Below are 23,990 nucleotides of genomic sequence, written 5' to 3'. Positions count from 1 at the left end.
ATGCAAATGAGAAAACCGGCGAATTCCCTTCAGGATACTTTGAATTCCTTGATGTGGTTTGCACTAACACACCAAGCGTATCTTTGATAATAGTTTACAGAAGTATGATTCCCACACTTCACTCATGCATTAGTGAAGTGGAGGATGATTTAGTATAAAGTAAATGGAAGAGAAATTGGCCAAAATGAAGACCAATTTCGTGCATATGTTATATCTCAGTTTTCTGCCCAAATATCTCTTTATATAGAGATATTAACATCCCTTGGTGAAGAGATATATCTCTTGGAGAAACAACTGCAGAAAATTCTTATATATTATTAATGTTCACTAAATGACACAACCTTCCCATGGCTCAACTGACAAACACGTCCTCACACAAAGGACGCGCCTCGTGGGTTCGAATCCCGTCCATTGCACCTTTTGGCTAAATAATAAATGGAAGAAGGAAGCCACCAAGATTCGAACCAGGGAAACAAAGGTAAGTGGAGAATTACCCAACCACTACACCACTATCAACATATTGATCTTAACTCGAACATTAATAAATATAACAATTAATACAAACATATTTCCAAGTTTATATATTTTGGAAATATTTCTCACAATCCCCACCATTTACAAAATATAACTAAATCCATATTTCTGGAAATATCATGGTTTCAGATAATGGTATCTTACGATTTGAACCATTACTTAGTAAGAAATGGGTTCCACTTATCCCGAATAGAAATTGGTAGACAAGCTTTGAACCAACTATTCAATGGAACAAGTGTGCATAACTTACACATGAAATCTCGGTATTATCAAAAGAATTTAAATTTGACACTTTCAATAAGGCCTTGTGTCACATATCCTTTTCATGAGAATTTAAGAGTCAAGCCCTTTAACTCTATGAAGCGGCTCCACTTCATTCTCATATAGGTAGACTATATCAGAAATGCACCCATAATTATGCATTCCAACAAATATATGTTATATGTCCATTAAGAAGAAACCTTCATCCTACCACTTTATTCTTATGGTCCAAGTACTTCTACTCTTTGGGATGTATCGATAATTAAGTACTTGCAATCACTCTTATAGTGTACTTTCACCATTGAACTCAAGACTTAATTTTACTTAAGTGTGAGTTGAGTTTCCACTATTGGTGATCAATTCGATATGGGCTTGAGACTCATCCCCAATGATGTCTTCAACATCATTTTCTTTGTCAGACCTTTCGTCAAAGGATCTGCAAGATTCTTCTCAATTCTTACGAACACTATGGAGATTACTCCATTTGAAATTAAATCCTTCACATAGCTATGTCTTAAACCAATATGTCTGGATTTTCCATTATATACTTGGCTGTAGGCTTTTGATAGTGTGCACTGACTATCACAATGTATGGATACTTGTCTAATTAGTTTTGGCCAAATAAGTATCTCATACAATAAATTTCTTAGTCATACAGTCTCTTTACTACATGCAGCAAGAGCAATAAACCCTGCAACCATGGTGGAGTAGGCAATGCAAGTTTGTTTCTTTTAACCCCAAGAAACTGCACCTCCAATAAGCATTTTCTCAATATGGTGTGATTGGGATAAACCAATACTCTCACCATCTCTGGTGATTTTAATTCCTAAAATCACATCTGCTTCCCCTAGATCTTTCATATAAAAATTTTGAATAGAAAGACTTAGTCTTTTCTACCTCATTTAAATCAGTGTCAAAGGTCAACATATCATCCACATATAAATAATGTACTATCCACAAATAATCGACCTTTGAGCGATCCTTAACTGTCTCATAATAATGAAATTCTATTTACTCATAAACCAATATTATCATATCATTTATAAAATCATAGTTATGAGTAAATGAATAACAACCATTCAATTTGGAATTGATTAAACATACAAATTTGACCACACTAGTGATTAACAAATTAATCATAATATAATTCCAAAAATGAAGTTTTCATAAACAATTAGAGACATAAAACTACACATTGATATTAAATTAGAGACATAAAACTATAAAATGAAGTTTTCATAGTTCAATATGCAGCACTTGAATCAATTACACATTGATATTAAATTTGAGTTTTTCCTCTTAAATAGAAAATGTTCTCTTAATTAATTATGCTATATACTTTTAGGGCCCGTTTGGTGGTCAGGATAGGATATGATATGTGAACATGATAGCAACAGGATAGGATAAGAGCAGGATAAACTCTTATCATATCCTGTGTTTGAGGTGCACATGATAAGGATAGGATATGATAAGGAAAAATGTATCAGATTTTATATTTGAATAAAAAATACATTTAGAATTGATCATTCTATTAAATTTAATTTCTTTACATTTACATGAATAAGTCTATATTTTAAAATATATAAAATTAATTTAAATTTTATTAATTAGCTTATTTTATTGTTTTGAAGATAGCCTATATTTTAAATAAAATTATGCAGTTAATCAATTGGTTTTCACTTAGTTGTGACACGTGATAATTAACAAAAAAAGTTAACTAAATTAAGAATATTATTATTTCAAAAGCACTTTATATTTAAATTATAAATTATTATATAAGTAGATAAATAGTTTTAAATAATAGGAGATGAAAATAGAAAATTAATCTATTACTATTAAAAATCAATATTTGTAATCAATGGTTTCCACTTAGTTGTGACACATGATAAACAATAAAAATTAACTAAATTAAAAATATTATTATTTCAAAAATACTTTATTTTTAAATTATTATATAAGTAGATAAATAATTTTTAAATAATATGAATGAAAATATTAAATTAGTCTATTATTATTAATAAATCAATATTTGTAAGTGAGTAGTCTATTTTACTATTTATGAATAATAATTTTATTTATTATTTATTTTAGTTAAATTAATATTTTTATATTTATTAATTAATATTATTATAAATTATAAATAATATAATATTAAAATAAATTAATTTGGAGTTAGGATACTGAAAGAAAATATATAACTGGTATCCTATCCTGTTCTATCCTAGCTCCCCCCTCAGGATAACTTTTACACATGATTGACAGGATAGGATAGGAGACAGGATAGTGTTATCCTATCCTGCTGGCACAACAAACAACAGATAACAACAGGATATGATTATTATCCTGTCCTATCCTATCCTATCCTGTCCACCAAACGGGTAAAGGTCTTGGTTGTGGCTCCTAAGGAACAAAATTTTAACATCGAGGTTCAAACAATCACTTTAAATAACCATGTTCGACACTCATTAGGTTATACTTTTTTTTAGTAAAAAACAAGTTTCAGAGGGTAACAAAATATAAGATGTTTCAGTTACAAAATTATAAACTAACGGGTGGTTGGTTCAAGTGGTGCATGCTTGATTCCCCTTGAGCAAGATTTCGAGTTTGAATCTTTGTGGATCGGAAAAATCCCTGGTGGAAGAGTTAGCCCCACCATGATGTGGATGTTCTCAGCTCCAGCATGATGTATTTTGGAATTTTTGGCGTTTTCATTATTTAAATGAATTATAATGTCTTGACCACTATGTTTTGACTTTTGAGCAAGGAAAATTTAAAATGATGTTAATCAATTTAGTTTGTGAAGATTTTGAGCTAAAAATGATAATTTGTTGGTACATCGGAAAGAGAAATTGCACCCGCCAGGAATCGATCCATGGGCCTCCCTGGAACGAAAGTGATGAATGAATTTAAACTTTCAAGTTTTTTAGCCACTAAAAATTAAAGGATTAAATTTGAACAAAACATTCATAGGAATCAAAAAGCTAGTTTGCTTAGTCAGTTAAAGACTTAAAGTGCATGGAGAAAAGGTGTTTATTGAATTATACTTAGGATTAACAACTTTTTTATGCATATTTACAAAGTGTTGAACTCACTTAATATTTAATAATAAAAGAGCTTTCTTTTTATAAAGGTTCAAACCCAAAATACACGCAACATATTCCCTCATCTTCATGTTTACACCATTCTTATTTTTCACCTTCCCTTACCAATCTGCACTAAGTAAGAGTCAATATAGTAAAGCATGTTTATGATCAGTTTATACTAACTGATGGGAAAAGGAGAAGTTAGTGAATGCACCAAACTTCTCTTATACCTTTCTTTTCTTTGTTGGCAATTTGACTATAACTTTGTATCTGTCATCGAAGTTATGCAAAAACTTGACTTCTATAGTTTGAATACTCCTTCCGGTCCTATTTATAAGCATGAAAGAGAAGAAAAATCTTGGTCCTTTTTATAAGAACCAAATGAAAGTTTGAGCTATATTAATTATTTTTTTCCAATGATGCCCTTATTAATTCTAACTTGTAAAATGTGTCTCATTAATTATTCTCTCTCTTTCTCACTTTCCAACACTAATAACAAAGGGTAATTTTGGAAGTTTATTTTGATTCAAGACAAATTTAATGCATTTTATCTAGTTTAACTACATTTCTTAAACTATGTGAATTTTTTTTTTTGTTGCTTATAAATAGGACCGGAGGGAGTAATATGAAACATGACTGAAAAAGAAGAATGTAAACTCAACAATAGTACATCAGAGTTCAGAGGCCTTTGAAACTTTCCTCAATTTCTTGCCATCAACATTGGCTAGTTACTTTTTGTGTATTTAAAATTGAAAAATCTAGCTACCATCAACATTGTTTACAAGGGAAACCAATTCAATATTCTGAGTTTCTGAAGTCTCAATACACACTTGTGAACTCAAGCATTCGCTTGTAAGAATAGAAGAGTTTGGATCAGCTCTAGGCACCAAAAACAGCAGGCAAAGTGGAGTGATTCTCAGAATATTCCGTATCAAAATAGCGAACCAAAGATTATCAAACTGCGTTCGTGAAATCTTTAGTATATGGAGCAAAAAGCCTCCTCCCCATGATGCTGAGAGAAGTCCAATATTATCAATTGACATTAGTAGTGCAAAGAAAGTGCCTTCAATACCTGAGGGACAAAGCTTTGAACTGAGCACAAGCAATGGCATCCACTTGAGCCTAATAGTCATTTGAGCTACACTTTCAACGACCACAACAAAGACATAATCTGGTACGCCGAACTTAAGGTTCAATCGCACAACCATAATCAAATCTAGCATGCCTGACAAACTGTATAGTAATTGAGTCCAGAAGAGCAAGTCTCTGAATGCATAATCCTTTAAAGCATAATGGTATAGTATTGCGCCAAAAAGCGAGCCAACCGAACCAATCGAAAATATAAAACCAACAGTCTCCTGCGTAAGAGAGAAGAACTAGAAGGGTTACTGATTGCTTATGAAAGAAAAAGGGGGGAAAAGGCTACTTTCTCACTAGCATTCTTCACCATCTTTTCCCTAAGAGGAAGGGATCACAAGACTCCACAGCCACGTTACACAAATAGCATGTTTAGATCAGCTTAATTTTCCTCCCAATCAATAGAATCTACTCGCAGAAACTTCTCCCTATAACTGATCCTGGCTTTAAAATTAATTGCAGAATAATTTGCAAACATGCTATAAATCCCCCTTTAAAATATGATAATCAATCAGTATTCCTATCCAAATACCTGAGAGAAAGATGGTCCAGCTTTTGAGTCTGTATACCAATAGAACATTCCTTCAAGAATATTCAAACTCAATGCAAGGGATAAATACATGTATAAACAAGGCCTCCAAACATCTTCGCTCTTCAATGTCGTCCACATAGCCTTGGTCGCATCCAGAAACTTTTGGTTCACCTAGACATAGATAGGTACATAACATGGAATATCAGATTACGCAAGTATTAGTCAGGATCATGGAAATGAATGACACAAGTTAATTATACCTGTTTGTAAGCAAAGTTAGGTATATGGGGCTCATCAAGCAGAAAACCAACCAAAATTACAAGTCCGGCTGGGATTGTCATCAAACCAAACACCCCCTGAGGAAAAGCTCTCCTATTAGCATTACAAAGTGCATAAAAGACAAGAAAAAAATTGAATTTTTTTATGAAAATGAGGCTAACCATAGGTCCTATAAGGTGGACAAAGATACCACTAAAGAAGAATCCTAATAATGCTCCAACTGAACTACTGAAGGCACATAAACTTTGCATGTCAGCAGCTAGTGAAGGATGAGAGATACTATTCTGTGCCACGCAGGCATCAATGGTAACGTCAGCTATAGCGACACCGGCACTCCCAGCCGTTAATGATAGAAGGGCCAACGCAAGATGCAGATTCTCGTGCAAAGATAACATAAGCATGCCAAACACTCCCAAGAAACCTGTCACAACCAAAGGGGCCAAAAGTTAGGCCACATGTTAATGAAGCAAACTCTGAAACTCTCCAACAGCCCTTAAGGAATCCTTTCATGTAGCATACATTGGTAAGGAAGGACAATGTTAATTAAAAATAAGAAACTGATATAGTGAAAATATAATTTTTAAAACATCTAAAATTGTTTGAAACGCTTAGTTGTTCTCATGTTTTATACATTTTTTTGTAGTAGTAAAAGTAAACTTTTAGCTCCATATATCAAGCACATTGATAGCATGTTTCGACTCACGTTCAAAACTTCAAATTCTCCTGAATTAATTCTGCTCCCACAAAAGCTTTTAGGAGTAGCTTCTCCCAGAATCAACTATCCTTCTGACTTGAAAATCTAACATGTATCCAAATAAGCACCGAGTCAAAGACCATTGACCAATGTTCGAAGATGTCTTAGGAAGTTCAAAGATAGTAACCCAATTAAGCGATAATCTCATACTTTCCAGCTTTCAGATATACATTTTGTTATGCCAAAATGTAAAAATCAAAAGCAACAGAACAGAAGTAAGTGCATAATTGGAAATCTTTCTACATTTGATTTTAAAGCTAAAATCAATTCTTGGGAGAAGCTTTTATGAGTAGTTTCTGAGTACCAGAATTGATTCTGATCAAAGAGATGTTGATCCGAACATGCAATAAATGGTTGTTGACTAAAACTTCAACAATTAAGATTGCAATGTAATTATCATGATCACCAGTTTACCACCAATTCACCAACTGAACAAATAATTTAAAAGTCCCACATAAAATGCAAATTGAGTTGAATTTGTAATGTAATTCAACTTGGCAGATCAAAAGAAAAAGCTACAGAAGCTGCAGGCACATACCAGCAAAAACGAAATAAGGACGCCGGCGATATCCAAAAATTGGGAGAACATCAGTGAGAAGCCCCCAGAGAGGCTTAACAATCCAAGGAATGTATGTGATTCCTCCATAAACTTGTGCTTCTGATGGCTGCACTTTTTGAACATCTTTCATGTAATATTTGGTGGCAACGCCAGAAAAAGCTCCACCAAGTCCCTGACTCACACCATAAACAAGTATCACCCCAAGCACAAAGCTCCAATGCGTTTCCCTTGAAAGCATTCTGAACCAGTGCAGGGGAATGCAGAGACACCCTCCACAACCCCCCTTTCTGGTTTCATATTTTTGCTCCACAACTCCATCAGAGGAATCCTTCAGATTTTCCTCATCTTCCTGCATCACTCAATCTTGTGATGAAGACTGAAGCAGCAAAGAGTAGGACCAAATTCAGCAATTAGCTGAAAGTAAATCCTACCTAAAAAACTCTAGCTTAAACATAGGAAGCTTTCAGATTTGGACTCAGTTCCTTATGATTTCAATGTTCTATCTATAACTATACCCCACAAAAAGAAGGGGGGGTTTTGAGAAGGAATAACGTTGACTTGGACATTGTTGTAGTTGGTGATCAACTATGGAAGGTGATGCAGATGATGATTTTGAGTCTGATCATATAAACCTACAAGGAATCTAGCTATCACTGCGGCTGCATATAGAAAGTTAGAGCAACAATCAACATGGTCACTATAAAGGGTAAATCAAATTCAACGCCCCTAACCTTTTCACATGACGAATGAGTATTTTGATTTTTCCAAGGTCTACCCAATTAAATGAAAAATATCTTTTTTCCCATTGTTTTTTCTGTTATTACAGTACTTTTTTTTTACGTGCTGTTAAAGCAGTGTAAAAGATCATGTTTAGCTTCTTTTTATTTAAGAAAAAGACAATATATTTATATGTTTTAAAGAAGGATAATTACGCCATAGGGTGCACATATGGATGGGACCGTGAACAAGATCTTGTTCCCACTATCCTTAAATTAATGGCTGTGCCAGAAACGAGGTTGACAGCTAAAGTTTTGGAGTAGGAAGGAGAGTTATGGATAAATTACACCGCCGGTCAAATAAACAACCGAATATATCCAATCAGGAAACATCACGTGGATATCAATGTGAATCAAAATCTGCGTACCAAGTATATAGAGCATGTTTGGTTATCTGTTTCCTCTTTCTAGAATTTTGTTTGAGTAGCAACCGTGGATCTTGAGCGATCTCAAGATGTTTACTTCTTTGACATCCAAAATCGATTCTATCATGCAACTCATTTTCAAATATAAATTACATTACTTTTAGCTGTTAACAAAAGTTTGATCAAAATCAATTATGATAAAATTCAGTTTGTGAAAAGAATTTATCGATAATGTAACATTAAGTGTTAAAAAAGATTTAATTTATATGCGCTAACAGTATATTTTATCCGTAACATGTTTTTACCCACTAGTAGAGGTAAATTTTCCATGTTTTCAAAAATTGCATATGAGCTAAGAACATCTATATAATGATGAGGCTAGCTTTTTCTGTGAAATTTTTTCCATATACTCAAGATTTTACTTAAGAGGAATTAAACATGTATATACTCAAAACTTTACTTAAAATGAATTAGAAGTTCATCTCTCAAACCAATTACTCATTAATCACTTTACAAGAGGGAATGACAATCACTCATTGTTTATAGGTCCCTTGTTTATAGGGATGGCAATTTTGCCCAAACCCATGGGTACCCGCCCGAACCCGATCCGATTTGACGGACAAAATCCGAGTTGACTGGATTTGGGTTTGGGTTTGGGTTTTGCCCGTTACTGTAGCCATTTATGGGTTTGGATTTGGTATTAGTTAAATCCGTGCCCATACCCGCCCAAACCCGAACCCAAAGATACCCGAAACATAAAATTACAAAAAACCCTCATACATATATATATTTATAAACTTTGTTCTTAGTGTTTGATGATTAATTGTACTTTTGTATGTTTGAGAAAATAAACTTTAAACTATTGTTGTCTCACTTTAGTGATGGATGAGGATGATGAATAGTATTTGTTTTTTTTTCTTTTCTTTATATGAATTTCACTTTTTTTTTTATATGAAAGTAAGTTCTGGATTGAGTTGCTACGTAACTAATGAGTTTGAGTTTGGGTTTCGGGTAAATCCGAAACCCAATGGATTTGGGCATGTATTTCATTTTATCGCCCATAAGGGTTTGTGTTTGGGTTTGGGTTTGGGTTCAGGAATTTGGGTTTGGATTTGGTAATTGTAAAACTCGTGCCCGATCCTACCCGTTGCCATCCCTACTTGTTTATAATTCCATTATAACCTAATTCACACAAAACTAGTTAGTAGTCTCAAATTTAAGAGTTGTCTCAACATTTCAAAATTGCGCTTATTTTAAAACTCGTTGATATACGATTAAATTCTCCCCGGAATATATTTTTCTACATCTCACTAGTTTGTATCTTGGTCTTGATCATTTATTTTCAAGTTGTAATTGATTTTTATGAATAGTAAGTAGTTCAACAAACTACTAGAAATATTGGTTTGTCACTTTGTCAGCATTAATTAAAAAGTGAAAAAAAATATTGAGGAGGATTGGATAATTAAAAATAATTAATTAAAGATTGAGAATAAATTAATTTAATGCTTCACAAAATTTCTGAAGTGGTTTGTATAGAGGTGACCCCTAATGTTGACCACTTTTAAAGTGGTCTAATTTTAGACCACTTTTTTTAACCTGCTATAACAGGTCAACACATCTTTTTTTTAAAGAAATTTAATATATGACAAATTTTTAATGATATTTTTTCTTAAAAAAAATAATGTGTTGACCTGCTATACTCAGTCATAGTAGGTGGTGTAAAACTACACCACCTAAAAATGATGCATATTAGGTTCCTTTACCAAAATCTTATAGAATATGATTCATAAATAAGACTTGTTGGAGTAATTAATTACTGAAATACCACAATGCACATGGTGGCATCGTGGCACTTTAAATGATGCTACAAGATCGTATTTGACTTTATGAAATAAAAAGGAGCTTCATATTGACATAAAAAATGGTTAAGTTGTGTCGTGGCATAAACATTGCCCTAAAGCAATTACTCCAGTATAAATACTAAAGCTGAATTCGCTTAGAGGGTTGCACAACCTAAACCGTGCATTGAATCAGAACGTCGGTAAGGATCATCCACAAAACTATTGATCTGAGGAAATAAGGAGATGACAGAAAAATGTTGATTGCTTGTATTTCCAAATGTACTAGCGCGCACACATACATATATAATGCAATGGTTCACAGTTTTATTGTTTCAAGACAATCTGTAGAGTAAATTCTTCTTTTGCCAAATCCAACCCAAGCATGTTCTTTAATGGAGCAGATAATGGTAGTGTATCTATGGAAGTTATCAAGCTCCGAGCATGAAATGTATTACTTTTCCTGTGGTAGTTGATGGTTTGTTCTTCTAAAACTCATACATGTTAAGTCTCACTACCAACTTGCTACTTTCCTAACCAAAATCTACCTAGTGCATGTTTCGAAATTTTATCCCGGCGTGTTTCGAAATCTTATCCCGGTGAGATTCTAAAACCATAACCAATTCTCGTGGATAGCTTCTGAGTTTCATAATTGATTTTGAGAAAGCAGAAACCAATCCCATAATAGTCATGCACAATGTGTGAAGAACTCAGATCAATGAGATTCAATTCTGTTGATTCTCCCAAACTCAAACTCAATAGAATGGCATCAATCAAAATCAGTAACAACAAGCAGATCAATCAGTCATTTTAAACATAAGATTTCTGAATTAACCGTGATTAATAAATTGCAGAATGAAAGCTGGACACTGATGTGTTTAGTTATGTGTTTGGATCACTTCAAAGTGAACTAAACTCTCTTATGGATTAGATTAAAGTTCCAATCATATAATATAAATCAGGTCAGTGTTGTTAATTGCGGATCGCGGTTAATAGCTGAAAAGCCCTGAAAGCGGCAAATAACAGAGTAGCAGTAAACCCTCAGAGCACTACGCTATAGCGCCACTATAACCGCTATTTGACAACAGGATCAGGTAGCAGCAACAATCAAACTAATGACACAAACAGGTCCTTAAAATTTCTCAAACTCAGCACGAAACAACATTTCTGCGCTAATTGATCATGTTTATAAATTTTTACACACAATACTTAGATTAAGGTCATAAATCCCCTTTTACAACATAGTTTTATTTATTAGGGTTATGGGGATGAGGATGATGATTCAGTGATTCAGCAACAGAAATTAACAGAAACACATGATGATCATGATGATGATGGTTGTGAATTGCAATTGATTAAGAAACAAGGCGAGCAACAACAGGGTACTTAGCTACGAACTTGTTCTCCCAGTCATTGAGAACGCCGATCTCTTTGTCGGAGAGGCCATCGAGGTTGGGGGAGATATCTTCCTCGTTCTTGCTCATCTTCGCTAGGGCTCTGCTGGCGTCTCTTCCGGCGAACATCGCGTAAGCGCCACCGGGGCCGTAGAAGGATTTTCCGGTGGTGACATCGAACACGCGGCCCTTCACCGAGACGTAGATTGGCTTCGATGGGTCCGTGCCGTTGTATTGGCTCAGTTGCTGTGCGGTCATCTCCATCGTTGTCTTCTTCTCTCCACAGCCACACACAATCGCTAACAAAGATATTCACTCTGATCTCTTTCACCTTTCGATCTCATTGGCTTTATCTTCAACTTTTATTTTGCCATTTACCTCACTTTCCCACTCCCACTCTCTCACCTACCATTCTTCTTTATTTTTTACATTATCTATATATATTAGAAAAGAACAACTTCTAGCATGACGTGTCGCTCTCACAGGCCAAATTAGTGACGTGTCGCTCCCAGATTAATTCTCACATAATATTTTACATGTAAGCTCTTTCTCCTTGGCCCCACTTGCCACATGTGCCCTGATTTTTACTTACCTTATTTCTCTTTAATAAAAAAATACATTTTTAAATTTTAGATTTGATTAGGATTTAGGTTTTTTATTTCTTGATTTTATCTTAATTTTTTTTTGATTTATTTTTAGAGTATTAATTAATTTTTATGGTATTTTTATTGAATTTTCGGATTTTTAATTAATTCCGGATTTTATGAGTTTTTATTGTGATTTGCTAGATTTTGATAGTTTTTATCTATTTTTATTTAGTACATTTTTAAATTTTAGATTTGATTAGGGTTTATGTTGTTTATTTTTGTATTTTATCTTAATTTATATTATTATTTATTTTTAGAGTATTAATTATTTTTTATGGTATTTTTATTGAATTTTCGGATTTTTAATTAATTTCGGATTTTATGAGTTTTTATTGTGATTTGCTAGATTTTGATAGTTTTTATCTATATTTATTTAGAACATTTTTAAATTTTATATATATATTATAAAAGAACAACTTCTAGCATGACGTGTCGCTCTCACATGCCAAGTTAATGACGTGTCGCTTCCAGATTAATTCTCACCTAATATTTTACATGTAAGCTATTTCTCCTTGGCCCCACTTGCCACATGTGCCCTGATTTTTCCTTACCTTATTGGCTTAATTGCAGTTTTCCTCCCTCATGTTTCACCGTTGTGCGAAGTTCCTCCCCCATGTTTAAAAGGAGCAGATTCGCTCCCTCATATTTCAAAATGTGCAGATTCGATCCTTCCGTTAGTTTGCCGTCTGAAAGCTAACGGCAGATGCTGACCTGGCTTCCTTTTCACACCCCCCCTTGCATACCACCCCTATTTTTTAAAAGAAAAACACGAAAAATAAATATAAATGAAAATATGCTAAACCTAAATCCCCAAATCAGACTTCATAAGCCTTCACCAAAATTAGAAACCCTCTTTGTGCGATTTCCCTCCTCCATTTTTCCCCTCAATCTCTAAAGTCCATTGATCTCTTCGCCCAAACTGCTCAATCGCACGGTTCTTCGTTGAGATTCCCTTCAATGGCTGGTGGTCCCAGGCGTGGAGGTAGAGGGCGACGACGAGGCAACGACAAGGGAAAGGAGCCTGTCGGTGAACAAAGCACACGTGAGGGGAAGGGAAAAGAGCCTGTCGTTCAAGAACCTGTCGAGGGAGAAGGAAAGGAGCCCGTCCTCGAAGGGTGGCAGTTGTTTGGAGCCGACGATATTCCAAACCATTTCCGATTTAGGTACCAACATTTCTGCCCTTTTTTCCTCTTATTTTTTGTTCAATGTTTACTTTTAGGTAGTGTACATTCATTGTAAATTGAATGGAATTTAATGGGGGTTGTTGAAATCTTAACTGTGTTGGTTGCAGGCCTACTGTTGTGAGTAAATTGACATTGATTATTTGGCATAAAGGTCATTTTGTGTTTGAGCCTACATGTGCGTATGTTGAAGGGGAGTCTGAAATATTGCCAGGTTGGGATCCAGATCAAATAAATTCAATAGAAGTAGACAAGATAGTGACAGCACATTTAGGGTATGCTTCATATAAGTGTTTGTGGTATAGGGCTCCTACTTTAGGGTTGTTTGATGGCCGCAGACCACTTAGGGATGATGGAGATGTTCATCAATTTCTGAGTGATGTCAAGGGTTTCTCTGAAGTTGAGTTTTATGTTGAGCACTTGGAGGAAACTGGAGTACAAACTGGTGAATTGCAGAAAGGGACACAGATATTTGTGGAGGACATTGACTCTGAAACAGAGTCTGCTTTTGTGAGTGTAGCAAGGGAGGCAGAGGCTGAGATTGACAGTCTTGCAAGGGGGGTGAGTGAGGTAAGGGCGGTGTCTGAAGTTGTGAGTGAAGAGAGTGTGGTGCACGAGGGTGTGAGTGAAAAGAGAGTGCTGCCTGAGGGTGTGAGAGAGGAGGTTGTGGTGCATGGGGGTGTGAGTGAACAGAGGACTGTGTCTGAGGTTGTGAGTGAACAGGGGGTACAACAAAATATTGTTAGCCTGACTGGGGAGCACATATCAGATGATGATAGCTTGGATGATGATTATGAAGCACTGAGTGGGGAAGAAGAATCTGATGATGTGAGCCTTGATGACTCAGACTTTGATGAGAGATGGGAGTGGACTACTGTTTTGCCAACTGGAGATGTTGAAGCTGTAACTAGTTTGCTTGGTTCACAAAACCCCAATTCTACCAACTATGATAGTTTTGAAGATGAGTATGGAGACTCTTCAGACCTAGATACTCCACCTGGAAGTGATTCAGATACTGAGGAGAGACCCAAGTTTCCTAAGTTCAAGCAAAAGGAAGATGATTCTGAAGTCAGGTTTGAGGTAGGTCAGATATTTAGTTCTGCTGCTCTTCTTAAGAATGCAGTGAAGGATTATGCCTTGCAGAATAAGAAGAATGTTTATTTGGAAAAAAATGATCCAAAAAGGGTTGTAGTTAAATGTACTGAGGAATGTGTATTCTATCTTAGGGCATCTAAGTACAAGCAGAACACATACTTTCAGATTGTCACATTATATGATGAGCATACATGTGTAAGGACCAGCAAGAATAGGCAAGCTAAGACCAAGTGGATAGCAAAGAAGTTTGTGTCTATGCTAAGACACACACCTTCCTTGAAGGTAGGTGCTTTGGTAGAGGAGGCAAAGATAAGGTGGGGGGTTGTGTTGTCTAGATTTCAAGCTTACAGAGCTAAAGTAACTGCATTAGAGATGATACAAGGAGCAGTGCTTGAGCAGTATAGACATCTTAGGAGTTTTGGTGAAGAACTCCTAAGAAGCAATCCAGGTAGTACAGTCAAGATCAAGAGTGTTGTGGGAGCTGGTAATCCAGTGTTTGAGAGAATTTACATTTGTTTTGCTGCCTGTAAGAGAGCCTTTGCAACCTGTTGTAGACCCTTAATAGGCTTGGATGGGTGCTTTTTAAAGGGATTATATGGTGGGCAGTTATTGGCAGCTGTTGGGAAGGATGGGAATAATCAAATGATTCCCATAGCATTTGCAGTTGTAGAGGCAGAGACAAAGGATTCATGGGCTTGGTTTGTGCACCTGCTAGTTGATGACTTGAGTAGTGTGAGTCCAAATGCCTGGGCTTTTATTTCTGATCAACAAAAGGTACCACACTCTAATTATCATTTTTTTGTCTTTTATATGGTCTTTCATTTTTTATCAACTAACTGGCATCTCCATCACATTCATGTTATTAACAGGGATTGGTACCCACTTTACAAGAGCTGGATCCAAATGTGGAGCATAGACTTTGTGTAAAGCATTTATATGGGAATTGGAGGAAAAAATACCCCGGTCAAGAAATGAAAGGGGCACTTTGGGCAGCGGCTAGAGCAAGTACTGGTCCAGAGTTTGAAAGGGCTATGGATCATATGAAGACATTAAATGAGGAAGCATGGAAGGATATGATGGAGGTACTAGCCAAGATGTGGAGTAGGTCAGCTTTTAGTACTAATACAGTGTGCGATCTGCAGGTGAATAATATGTGTGAGGCCTTCAATAGGGCAATATTAGAATGGAGAGATAAGCCAATTATTACTCTAATTGAAGGCCTCAAATATTATATCACTAACAGGATAGTGAAGCAAAGAGAACTGATGTTAAAGTACAGGGGTGCAATTTGCCCTATGATCCAACAAAAGCTAGAGGTGAACAAGCAGAAGGCTGATAACTGGATACCTATGTGGAATGGAGATGGTGGTTACACTTTGTTTGAGGTTAGTAGGAGTCAAACAGACAAGCATTCTGTGAATTTAGCTACAAAGACTTGTTCTTGTAGGAGATGGGACCTAAGTGGAATTCCATGCTGCCATGCAATAACTTGTATGTGGCACAACCATGTGGCACCTGAAGAATATGTTCACCCTTGTTATAGGTATTATTTCAACACTATCCTCCACTTGTTTCATTTGATTTAAAAAAAAATGTTTATTACCTTTCACATGTGAATGATGTTTACACTCACATTTGTAGCAAACAAAACTTCTTGGCTACTTATGATCACATTATCCTGCCATCTAATGGGCCCAAGTTGTGGCCTATTAGTCGATATCCTCCACTTGATCCACCTTTCATGAGAAGGGCACCTGGGAGGCCCAAAAAGCAGAGGAGGAAAACAAATGATGAGCCCAGAGACCCCAATATGCTGAGGAGGTACCAGACCACAATTCAGTGTAGGAGGTGTGGTGAACCAGGGCATAACAAAAGGACTTGTACTGGTAAGCAAGCTGCTGACAGGGCTATACCAGTGGGAGGGAACAAGGTGAGATAATGATTAATTTTGTTTAGTACAATTGATTATATTCTGTCATATGCATTACTGATTAGGTTGAGGTTGTTTCCCTTTCAGGATAATTCCCAGATACTTCATCCTGAACAAAGGGCAAGTGGGAGTGGATCTGCTCAAGCAAGAAATGATGGTGTTGTTGAAACTGGTGAACAAGAACAATTGTTGACTACTAGAAGGAGAACTAGAAGAGCAAGTGGGAGTGGAGCTAATCAACAAGGGAATGATGCTGCTGTTGAAACTGGTGCACAACAACCAGGGGTGACTACTACAAAGAGAACTACAAGAGCAAGTGGGATTGGAGCTGCTAGTGAAGGAAATGGCGTTGCTGTTGATACCAATGCACATGAAGCTGCTCCAACTAGAAGGAGACCTCCAAGGGCAAGTAGAAGGAGACAACCTCAAGGTGAAGCCTCCCAAGCTGCACAACCAGTTCAAAATCATCAACCAATTCAACCTCAGCAGCCAGTTCAAGCACCATATATACTGACACAGTGCTCACAGACAGCCAGCTCAATAACAACTCATGCTCCAGGGGTAGCAAGTGGTTCTCAGGGAACTGGAAGGCCTGGGAAGAAGCAGAAGCTTGTTGTTTTAGGATGATGTTAAGCAAAGCAACAATGCATAATAAGATTTTTTTGTTAGGCTGCTGCCAAAGTGTTATGTTATCTTGTTCTGGGCAGAACCTTATTACTGTTATTTTGTGTTAGTTTGTGTTACTCGAGTATGTTAATGCTTTCAAGTTGTGTGTAACTTGACTATGTCACTTGCTTTCAAGTTGTGTGTAACTTGACTATGCTATTTTCTGTTATGGATGATGTTCTGTTATGGATGATGTTTAGTATTCAGTTATTCTGAATGTTGTTTATGGATGATGATGGTCAGTTAGGCTATTTGCATATGATGTTTACAAATTAATAGGAATTCATTCAATATGTAACATAGGAATCAAAGAAAATAGGATAGAACTGAGTAATTTTCATTGCATTCATATTCAAGTTACAAAAAAACAAGGCTGCCAGACATGATGACAATAACATACCAAACCTCAAACTACATACCCCCACAAATACTACCTAAAAAATCATGCTTTGATAACCATGATACCAATAACAATGATCAACAGTACAATCACAATAACACACAACCCTAAACACCTAATTAAAAACATCTCCTTCTTCTTCAAGACTTCAATCTGACTCAGCAATCCAGAAATCATCAAGTTCTGGCGTGTATTTACAGGAGGATCATGCCATTTGAAGAACCCACACCTCCTTACCCTACCCTGCAATTTTGCCCAGAACAAATATTAGTTTTTTGATGTAAGAAAATTACATTTTAATTGAAAGTTTGTTTCAGAAAGTACCTGGTATTGTCCACACCCATAGAACCTTCGACCCAAATTTTCCTCTGTCCATGAAGTCCTTAACGGTGACAACACCCCACAGTCACAGTAGAGAGTTCTACGAACAGTGGCATCACTGTAAGTGCTTGTCGAAGATTGGCTCCCATCGTTAACTCTTGTCATGCTTCTTCGTTCTCCTTCAATCTCTTATGGATTTTCGAATTCCCTTCGTGTTCCTCTTCTCACTTCTGGCCTTCGTGTTCCTCTGCTAGCCTTCGTGTTCCTCTGCTAGCCTTCGTCTTCCTCTTCTCTCTTATGGCCTTCGTTCGTCTTCCTCTTGTCTCTCCTTGCCGTCGTGCTCCTGCTCCCTTCTGAATCTAGGGCAGATGTTAAGAGGAAGAAGAAGATGGTGATGTAATTTAGGGAAGTCACGTGTTTGTCACGTGATTTTTTTTTCTCAAGCATAAATGAGCTTAGTGGCAGCTTAGTGGCATCCTGGTGGACATGTGACAGAGACACGTCAATTAATGAAAGCCAGGTCAGCATCTGCCGTTAGCTTTCAGACGGCAAACTAACGGAAGGATCGAATCTGCACATTTTGAAACATGAGGGAGCGAATCTGCTCCTTTTAAACATGGGGGAGGAACTTCGCACAACGGTGAAACATGAGGGAGGAAAACTACAATTAAGCCTACCTTATTTCTCCTTAATAAAAAAATACATTTTTAAATTTTAGATTTGATTAGGATTTTGGTTTTTTATTTCTTGATTTTATCTTAATTTATTTTTGATTTATTTTTAGAGTATTAATTAATTTTTATGGTATTTTTATTGAATTTTCGGATTTTTAATTATTTCCGGATTTTATGAGTTTTTATTGTGATTTGCTAGATTTTGATAGTTTTTATCTATTTTTATTTAGTACATTTTTAAATTTTAGATTTGATTAGGATTTATGTTGTTTATTTCTGTATTTTATCTTAATTTATATTATTATTTATTTTTTTATGGTATTTTTATTGAATTTTCGGATTTTTAATTAATTCATGATTTTATGAGTTTTTATTGTGATTTGCTAGATTTTGATAGTTTTTACCTATATTTATTTGGTACATTTTTTAATTTTAGATTTGATTAGGATTTATGTTGTTTATTTCATGATTTTATCTTAATATAAAATCTGTGATAAGTGATTTAAATCAATAATACATCCCATCAGCAAAAACCCTCTTAAAACCCTGCCTACCTCCACTATCTCCTCCATGGAATTCATCCCCTCCATGCAATTTTCATCTCATCTCTCAACTGAACGGAACCACCCCCACAAAATCGTCTCATCTCTCAACGGAACCACTTTGCCATCGACTTGCAATCGCATCCCTCCGATTTGCTGCCCTTGGACTGATTGGGAAGGTTGCAGATGGAGGTTTCAAATTATTTTCTTCATTTGCTTGCATAATATGTTATGGTTTTTTTCAATTTTATTTTACCTTACCTTTAACTTTCATTCACTCATGTCTGACTTCAAGGTCAATTTCGTTCATCACTTGCCATGCTAATTTCAAATTCTTTTCTTCAGGTTTTTTTTATAGATATTCCACCAAAAGAGATTCTTTGGAAGCCATGGATGTTGAGTCCATTTTATATTCTATATGGAATTTTGCAATATTTTGATTTGTTTTTTATGTTTTTTGATTCTCCTTTGTATGTGATTCTACAGGAAATATTTTATTCTATTTTAGAGTTATTTTTAGAGTATAAATCAATTAGGATTTAGGTTGTTTATTTTTATCTTAAATTAATTAATACTCTAAAAAAAATCCGAATTTTTATCGTATTTTTATTAAATATTTTTTAAAGATTTTGTTTTGTTTTTATTGTCATTTTGTTAGATAGCCTCTCTTATGTTGTGCTATTTTATCTTGAAACCTGAATTTTAAAATATTTTCCCTAATTATCTAAGATTTAAATAAATTATATTTTGAAAGAAGATTTACTACTACTCCTTACTAAATTTATAATGATGGCTTCGACTCCCCTCTTTGTCACGTTCCATGACTCAATTGGAGAGCTGGCCGGAAAAAGTGGTGAGCATTCTCCCTTTTCCTCTTCAAATTCCTTCTTTGCATAGTTTTGTTTATGTCTAATCTTATTTTGACTCGGGTTATAGGTGATGGTTCCGCCAATCTACCTACGCGTGTTGCTCCAAAATCAGTTTCTTGATATAATATTGTAGGTTGAAATGATTTTCTTGATCTAAGACATATTATGATTTGTTTTCTCAGACTATGCTAAGGAATGAAGAATGCAGGAGATTTCAAAAAAAAATTAGAGAAGAATTGTTGAAGTACATTAAAGGCTCGAGATAGAGTTTGGGAAGGAAAAGCATGTGGCTTAATGCTTTTAATTTCTGAGGTAGGAGAATGAATCCTTTTAGTTAAAAGTTCTTTATGTCTAGCATTTGATTCATAAGATTAATGTATTGGTTTGAAGCTACTTATGTGTCTGTTTTTAATTTTATTCTTTATGTGTTTTGGTTGGTTCAATTAGGCTAATTTGAATCAAATGCCTTAAAGAAATCAAGGCACTACTTGAAATAAGGTATGAGAAGCTAGAAGAAGGAAATGAGTTGTAGGCAGGAGAATAGAGAGACAGAGAGAGATGAGTTGCACACAAAGAATGCTAATGAAGTGGATATGTTACTTTCAAACAAAAGCTATATTGGATAAGATTTGAAAAATAATTTAAAGAAATTTTAAAATTATTTTCCAAGAACTCCTATGCCATTTTGTTATAGCCTTGCTAAACTATTCAACTAGGTTCTCTAATGCTTTGTTTGATATGGTAGTGAAAGAGAAGAGAGAAATAGAGGAGAGAGAGATAAGAGTTAGTGTGTTTGATTGGCAAGGGATGAGAGATAAAGGGGCAGATTTTGTGGGTCCAATGTATTTTTTCAATCTTCTCATTTTGAGTAGACATAGAACAAAGTTTGATCAATTTTTTTAGCTTTCCAATTGTAATCTTATTAATTTTTTTGGTTATTGGGAGGGAGTAATCTTATTAATTTATTAAGCCTATCATTGTTTTTATATTTTGATATTTTTATTTTTATTTAAATGTCGATTCATGGCAAACTAATTCCCTCTCTTATTCTCTATTTAACCCAACGATGGGAGAGAATCTACGTCATTCTTTCTCTACTATCACAGCTCTCATACAAACAACTTATATAATTTACTCTATACCACACGTATTTCTCTATACTCATCACATTTTGTTATATTTTTTATTAATGTCAACTCCAACAATCAATTTGTCGTGCAACGCACGGGTAAAAAACACCAGGGGATAAACAAGGGGTAGTTTCAAACTCCAAGCGCAATGTTGTCTACCAAGAAGTTTTTGAGAACATATGAGTGGTTAGTTTAATTTTTTATCTTAATAGTTTTTTTAATACAAACTGACTTCTAAGTGACCTAACTTTATTTCATTGTTAACATGATGTCTATGACATCTTATAAGTTGATGAACATCTGATGCAAAAATATTATTGTCGGTTTAAGGTTCGTTCTATTTTCCCTTACAATGAAATAATTATTTATTGATTAAAACAAGTATGTACAAAGTCTGATATATATCTTAAATTTTGTAGGCACCCTGCAATATTGGCTCAAACATGGATGACTTGAAATAAAAAAAATGAGGTCATACTTTATGATTTATCTTTCACAATTCAGATTTGTGCTACTATCACGTTCTTTTTTTTTTTCATGATTAATATGTATTTATCATCCACTTTATTGGTGATTCTTTTTTGTCCACTTTCCTTAGCATTTCAGACTCTTCTATTTCATCTATTGTTTAATAATCACTTTTTTTTAAAAATTAAATATGTAACAGAATCACAGTTGTTATCTAATGTATTGACACGTTGAATTTTTTGAAAAAGAATCGCGTGCTATTTCTTCCATTTTCAAAAAAAGAATAATTTTTTAATGAATGTACTAAGGGTGGAATCACGTTGTGGTAATAGGACAGTCGTCACCCTTAGACACAAAATTGTTACTTGATATACTATAAAAGATCATAAACTCCCTATATATTTCGGCTCTTCTCCTTTAGAAGACAAATTTCAAGTAGACGAATCAATATATATTTCTTACACATTTTATTATTATATGCAACTAAAGTAGTGTTGACAAACTACTAATAAAAAAGTCAAACTTTTTTTTTGAAAGATAAATATATATATATATATATATATATATATAATATCAAAAGGCTTGAGAGCAAACTCTTAAGCAGGAAATACAAACCAACCAACACCGGCGGAAAAAACCCGAAAGTACACCCAAAGATCGAGCTAGACAAAAACCAAACAGAAGAAACCCAAAGACAGAAAGATAGGAAAACCTAGAAAGTGCCGGAAAGAAAACAGGACATAGCAAACAAACCAAAAAAAAATTCCGATATATTTCATAAATTTTGTAGGTACCTTGCAATATTGACTCAAACTTGGATGACTTGGTATAAACACAAAATGATGTCATACTTTATGATTTATCTTTTACAATCCTGATTAGTGTTACTATCACATCCTTTTTTTTCCATAATATGTGTTTATCGTTTGCTTTATTGGTGATTCCTGATATCTATTATTTGTGTCATTTCTTTCATGTTCATGAAGAATGTGAAACGATTTCATCTTGATCTCAATCAGGCTTAGATGACAAGTCTTTTGGTCCACTTTGCTTAGCATTTGAGACCCTTCTATTTCATATGTTGTTTAATATATTTTAAATAATCAAATAATTGATTGATGTATCAAATACGATAGACATATTCCCCGTGCAATGCGCGGGTAAAAAAACACTAGAATTTCCCCTTCTATATTGATTTATGAAATTTATAAGATTTTGTTTCTCTGATAAATGAGAATCCATTGAGTAAGATGATTTGCATTTAAGTCTGCTCTGAAACCTAAAAGTGGTTGTTGTTTGTATTTGCGTATAATTTTCAATTGTATGTTTTAATTTTAAAGTACTATAATGCTATCTACGTGAGATTTTGTTTTATATAAAAAGTATCATTATACTTTTTTTATACAATCATTATATTCTAAACTAATTAATTGATATTATTTTAATAGAATAAATTTAATATAATTAACTTTAGTATTATTTTCAAAATTTTAAGAGTGTATATTTATATAAGTATATAACTATAATAATTTGATAATAAGAAAAGTAAGAGGAATACAAAATATTAATACATATGTACTATAAAATTATGACATGAATTTATTAGTGCTAACAAATTAGAGTTACGAGATCTCACGGGGAGAAACATTTTGCATGAAAATAAAAATTTGTACGAGTTAAAAAAAATCATTTTCTATAACTTAAGTGTATTTTTAATAATTTAAAAAATAATTATATATTTATGTATTGTTATATATCTAAAACACAAAAGCATTACCCTTTATGCAACCCGAGTATACATCTTCACAAACAAAATTCAGTTATACCTCACATATGCAAAAATTAAAGCTTTTGGTTTATTAACTTCTGTGTTTTTCAAAATTTGTGCTCTTTAAATATCTACATCTTTATTATGATTATTCTTACATTCTTAGCATCTTAAATATTTATAATTTAAAATATGAATCGATGTATCAAATACAATAAATATATTCCCCGTGCAACGCGCGAGTAAAAAAGCACTAGTTATTGTTATTTTGTCACATTTAGAAAGTTGTTTTACATTATCTTTTTTTGACATAATTTTACATTACCGTGTAAATGAATTGATTAAAATTTATGAGGTTTTATCTCTCGGTCACGCACTTCCTCCTATTATGGCGCGTCTTTCAAGGTCTCATCCCTCAATCGTGTGTTTCATTGTCTTTTGTGGAGCTCTTTTGAGGCTTCATCACTCGATCGCGCAATTTCTCATCATTTATAGAATCCTTCTGAAGTCTAATACTTCGTTCATGTGTTTTCTCATATTATATATAACTCTCCTGAGGTCTCGTTCCCTTTATCGCATGCTTTCGCATCTTTCTATAGAATTATGATGTCTCATCCCTCTGTTGCGTGCTCGATCCTATCATACGAAACCCTTCTAAAATCACATCCATCGGTTGCGCGCTTCCTCATCTTTCTGTGGAACCCTTATGAGGTCACATACCTTGGGCGCGAGATTCCTTATATTACCTTAAACCCAATTGTACACGAACAAGGAAAAAGATCAAAGT

General features: G+C 34.4%; 3 protein-coding genes across 3 annotated transcripts; 1 reads left to right on the top strand and 2 right to left on the bottom strand.

Moving 5' to 3' along the window:
• Positions 1-4,511: 4,511 nt before the first annotated feature.
• Positions 4,512-7,907, bottom strand: LOC130725923 (probable folate-biopterin transporter 2). Its single transcript, XM_057577120.1, has 5 exons — positions 7,119-7,907; positions 5,988-6,247; positions 5,808-5,903; positions 5,548-5,718; positions 4,512-5,236 (listed from the first exon to the last, which is right to left on the bottom strand). Exons 1-5 carry the CDS (start codon positions 7,492-7,494, stop codon positions 4,637-4,639), a joined length of 1,503 nt encoding a protein of 500 aa, XP_057433103.1. The 5' UTR covers positions 7,495-7,907; the 3' UTR covers positions 4,512-4,636.
• A 3,327-nt stretch (positions 7,908-11,234) lies between these two features.
• Positions 11,235-11,858, bottom strand: LOC130725907 (probable steroid-binding protein 3). The gene has a single exon (XM_057577096.1). The coding sequence runs from the start codon at positions 11,774-11,776 to the stop codon at positions 11,474-11,476; it is 303 nt and encodes a 100-aa protein (XP_057433079.1). The 5' UTR covers positions 11,777-11,858; the 3' UTR covers positions 11,235-11,473.
• Positions 11,859-13,101: 1,243 nt separating this feature from the next.
• On the top strand, positions 13,102-17,224 carry LOC130725898 (uncharacterized). The gene is made up of 5 exons (XM_057577088.1): positions 13,102-13,322; positions 13,451-15,209; positions 15,305-15,978; positions 16,077-16,365; positions 16,453-17,224. The coding sequence occupies exons 1-5, from the start codon at positions 13,117-13,119 to the stop codon at positions 16,990-16,992; spliced, it is 3,468 nt and encodes a 1,155-aa protein (XP_057433071.1). The 5' UTR covers positions 13,102-13,116; the 3' UTR covers positions 16,993-17,224.
• The last annotated feature ends 6,766 nt before the right edge of the window (positions 17,225-23,990 follow it).

This window comes from Lotus japonicus, chromosome 1, assembly GCF_012489685.1.
Source record: "Lotus japonicus ecotype B-129 chromosome 1, LjGifu_v1.2".
Taxonomy (NCBI): Eukaryota; Viridiplantae; Streptophyta; class Magnoliopsida; order Fabales; family Fabaceae; genus Lotus; species Lotus japonicus.
The sequence above is the reverse complement of the archived record's forward strand: the minus strand, read 5'-3'. Positions and strand labels throughout refer to the sequence as shown.

What these genes read in the sequence shown, in the direction of transcription:
- LOC130725923 (XM_057577120.1), bottom strand. Translation starts at nt 7,494, where the DNA reads ATGCAGGAAGATGAGGAAAATCTGAAGGATTCCTCTGATGGAGTTGTG. An exon ending in TCCTTATTTCGTTTTTGCTG is followed by an intron (nt 6,248 to 7,118) that starts GTATGTGCCTGC and finishes TGGTTGTGACAG; the next exon opens with GTTTCTTGGGAGTGTTTGGC. An exon ending in CTGGACCATCTTTCTCTCAG is followed by an intron (nt 5,237 to 5,547) that starts GTATTTGGATAG and finishes TCTCTTACGCAG; the next exon opens with GAGACTGTTGGTTTTATATT.
- LOC130725907 (XM_057577096.1), bottom strand. Translation starts at nt 11,776, where the DNA reads ATGGAGATGACCGCACAGCAACTGAGCCAATACAACGGCACGGACCCA.
- LOC130725898 (XM_057577088.1), top strand. Translation starts at nt 13,117, where the DNA reads ATGGCTGGTGGTCCCAGGCGTGGAGGTAGAGGGCGACGACGAGGCAAC. An exon ending in CCAAACCATTTCCGATTTAG is followed by an intron (nt 13,323 to 13,450) that starts GTACCAACATTT and finishes TGTTGGTTGCAG; the next exon opens with GCCTACTGTTGTGAGTAAAT. An exon ending in TTATTTCTGATCAACAAAAG is followed by an intron (nt 15,210 to 15,304) that starts GTACCACACTCT and finishes TGTTATTAACAG; the next exon opens with GGATTGGTACCCACTTTACA.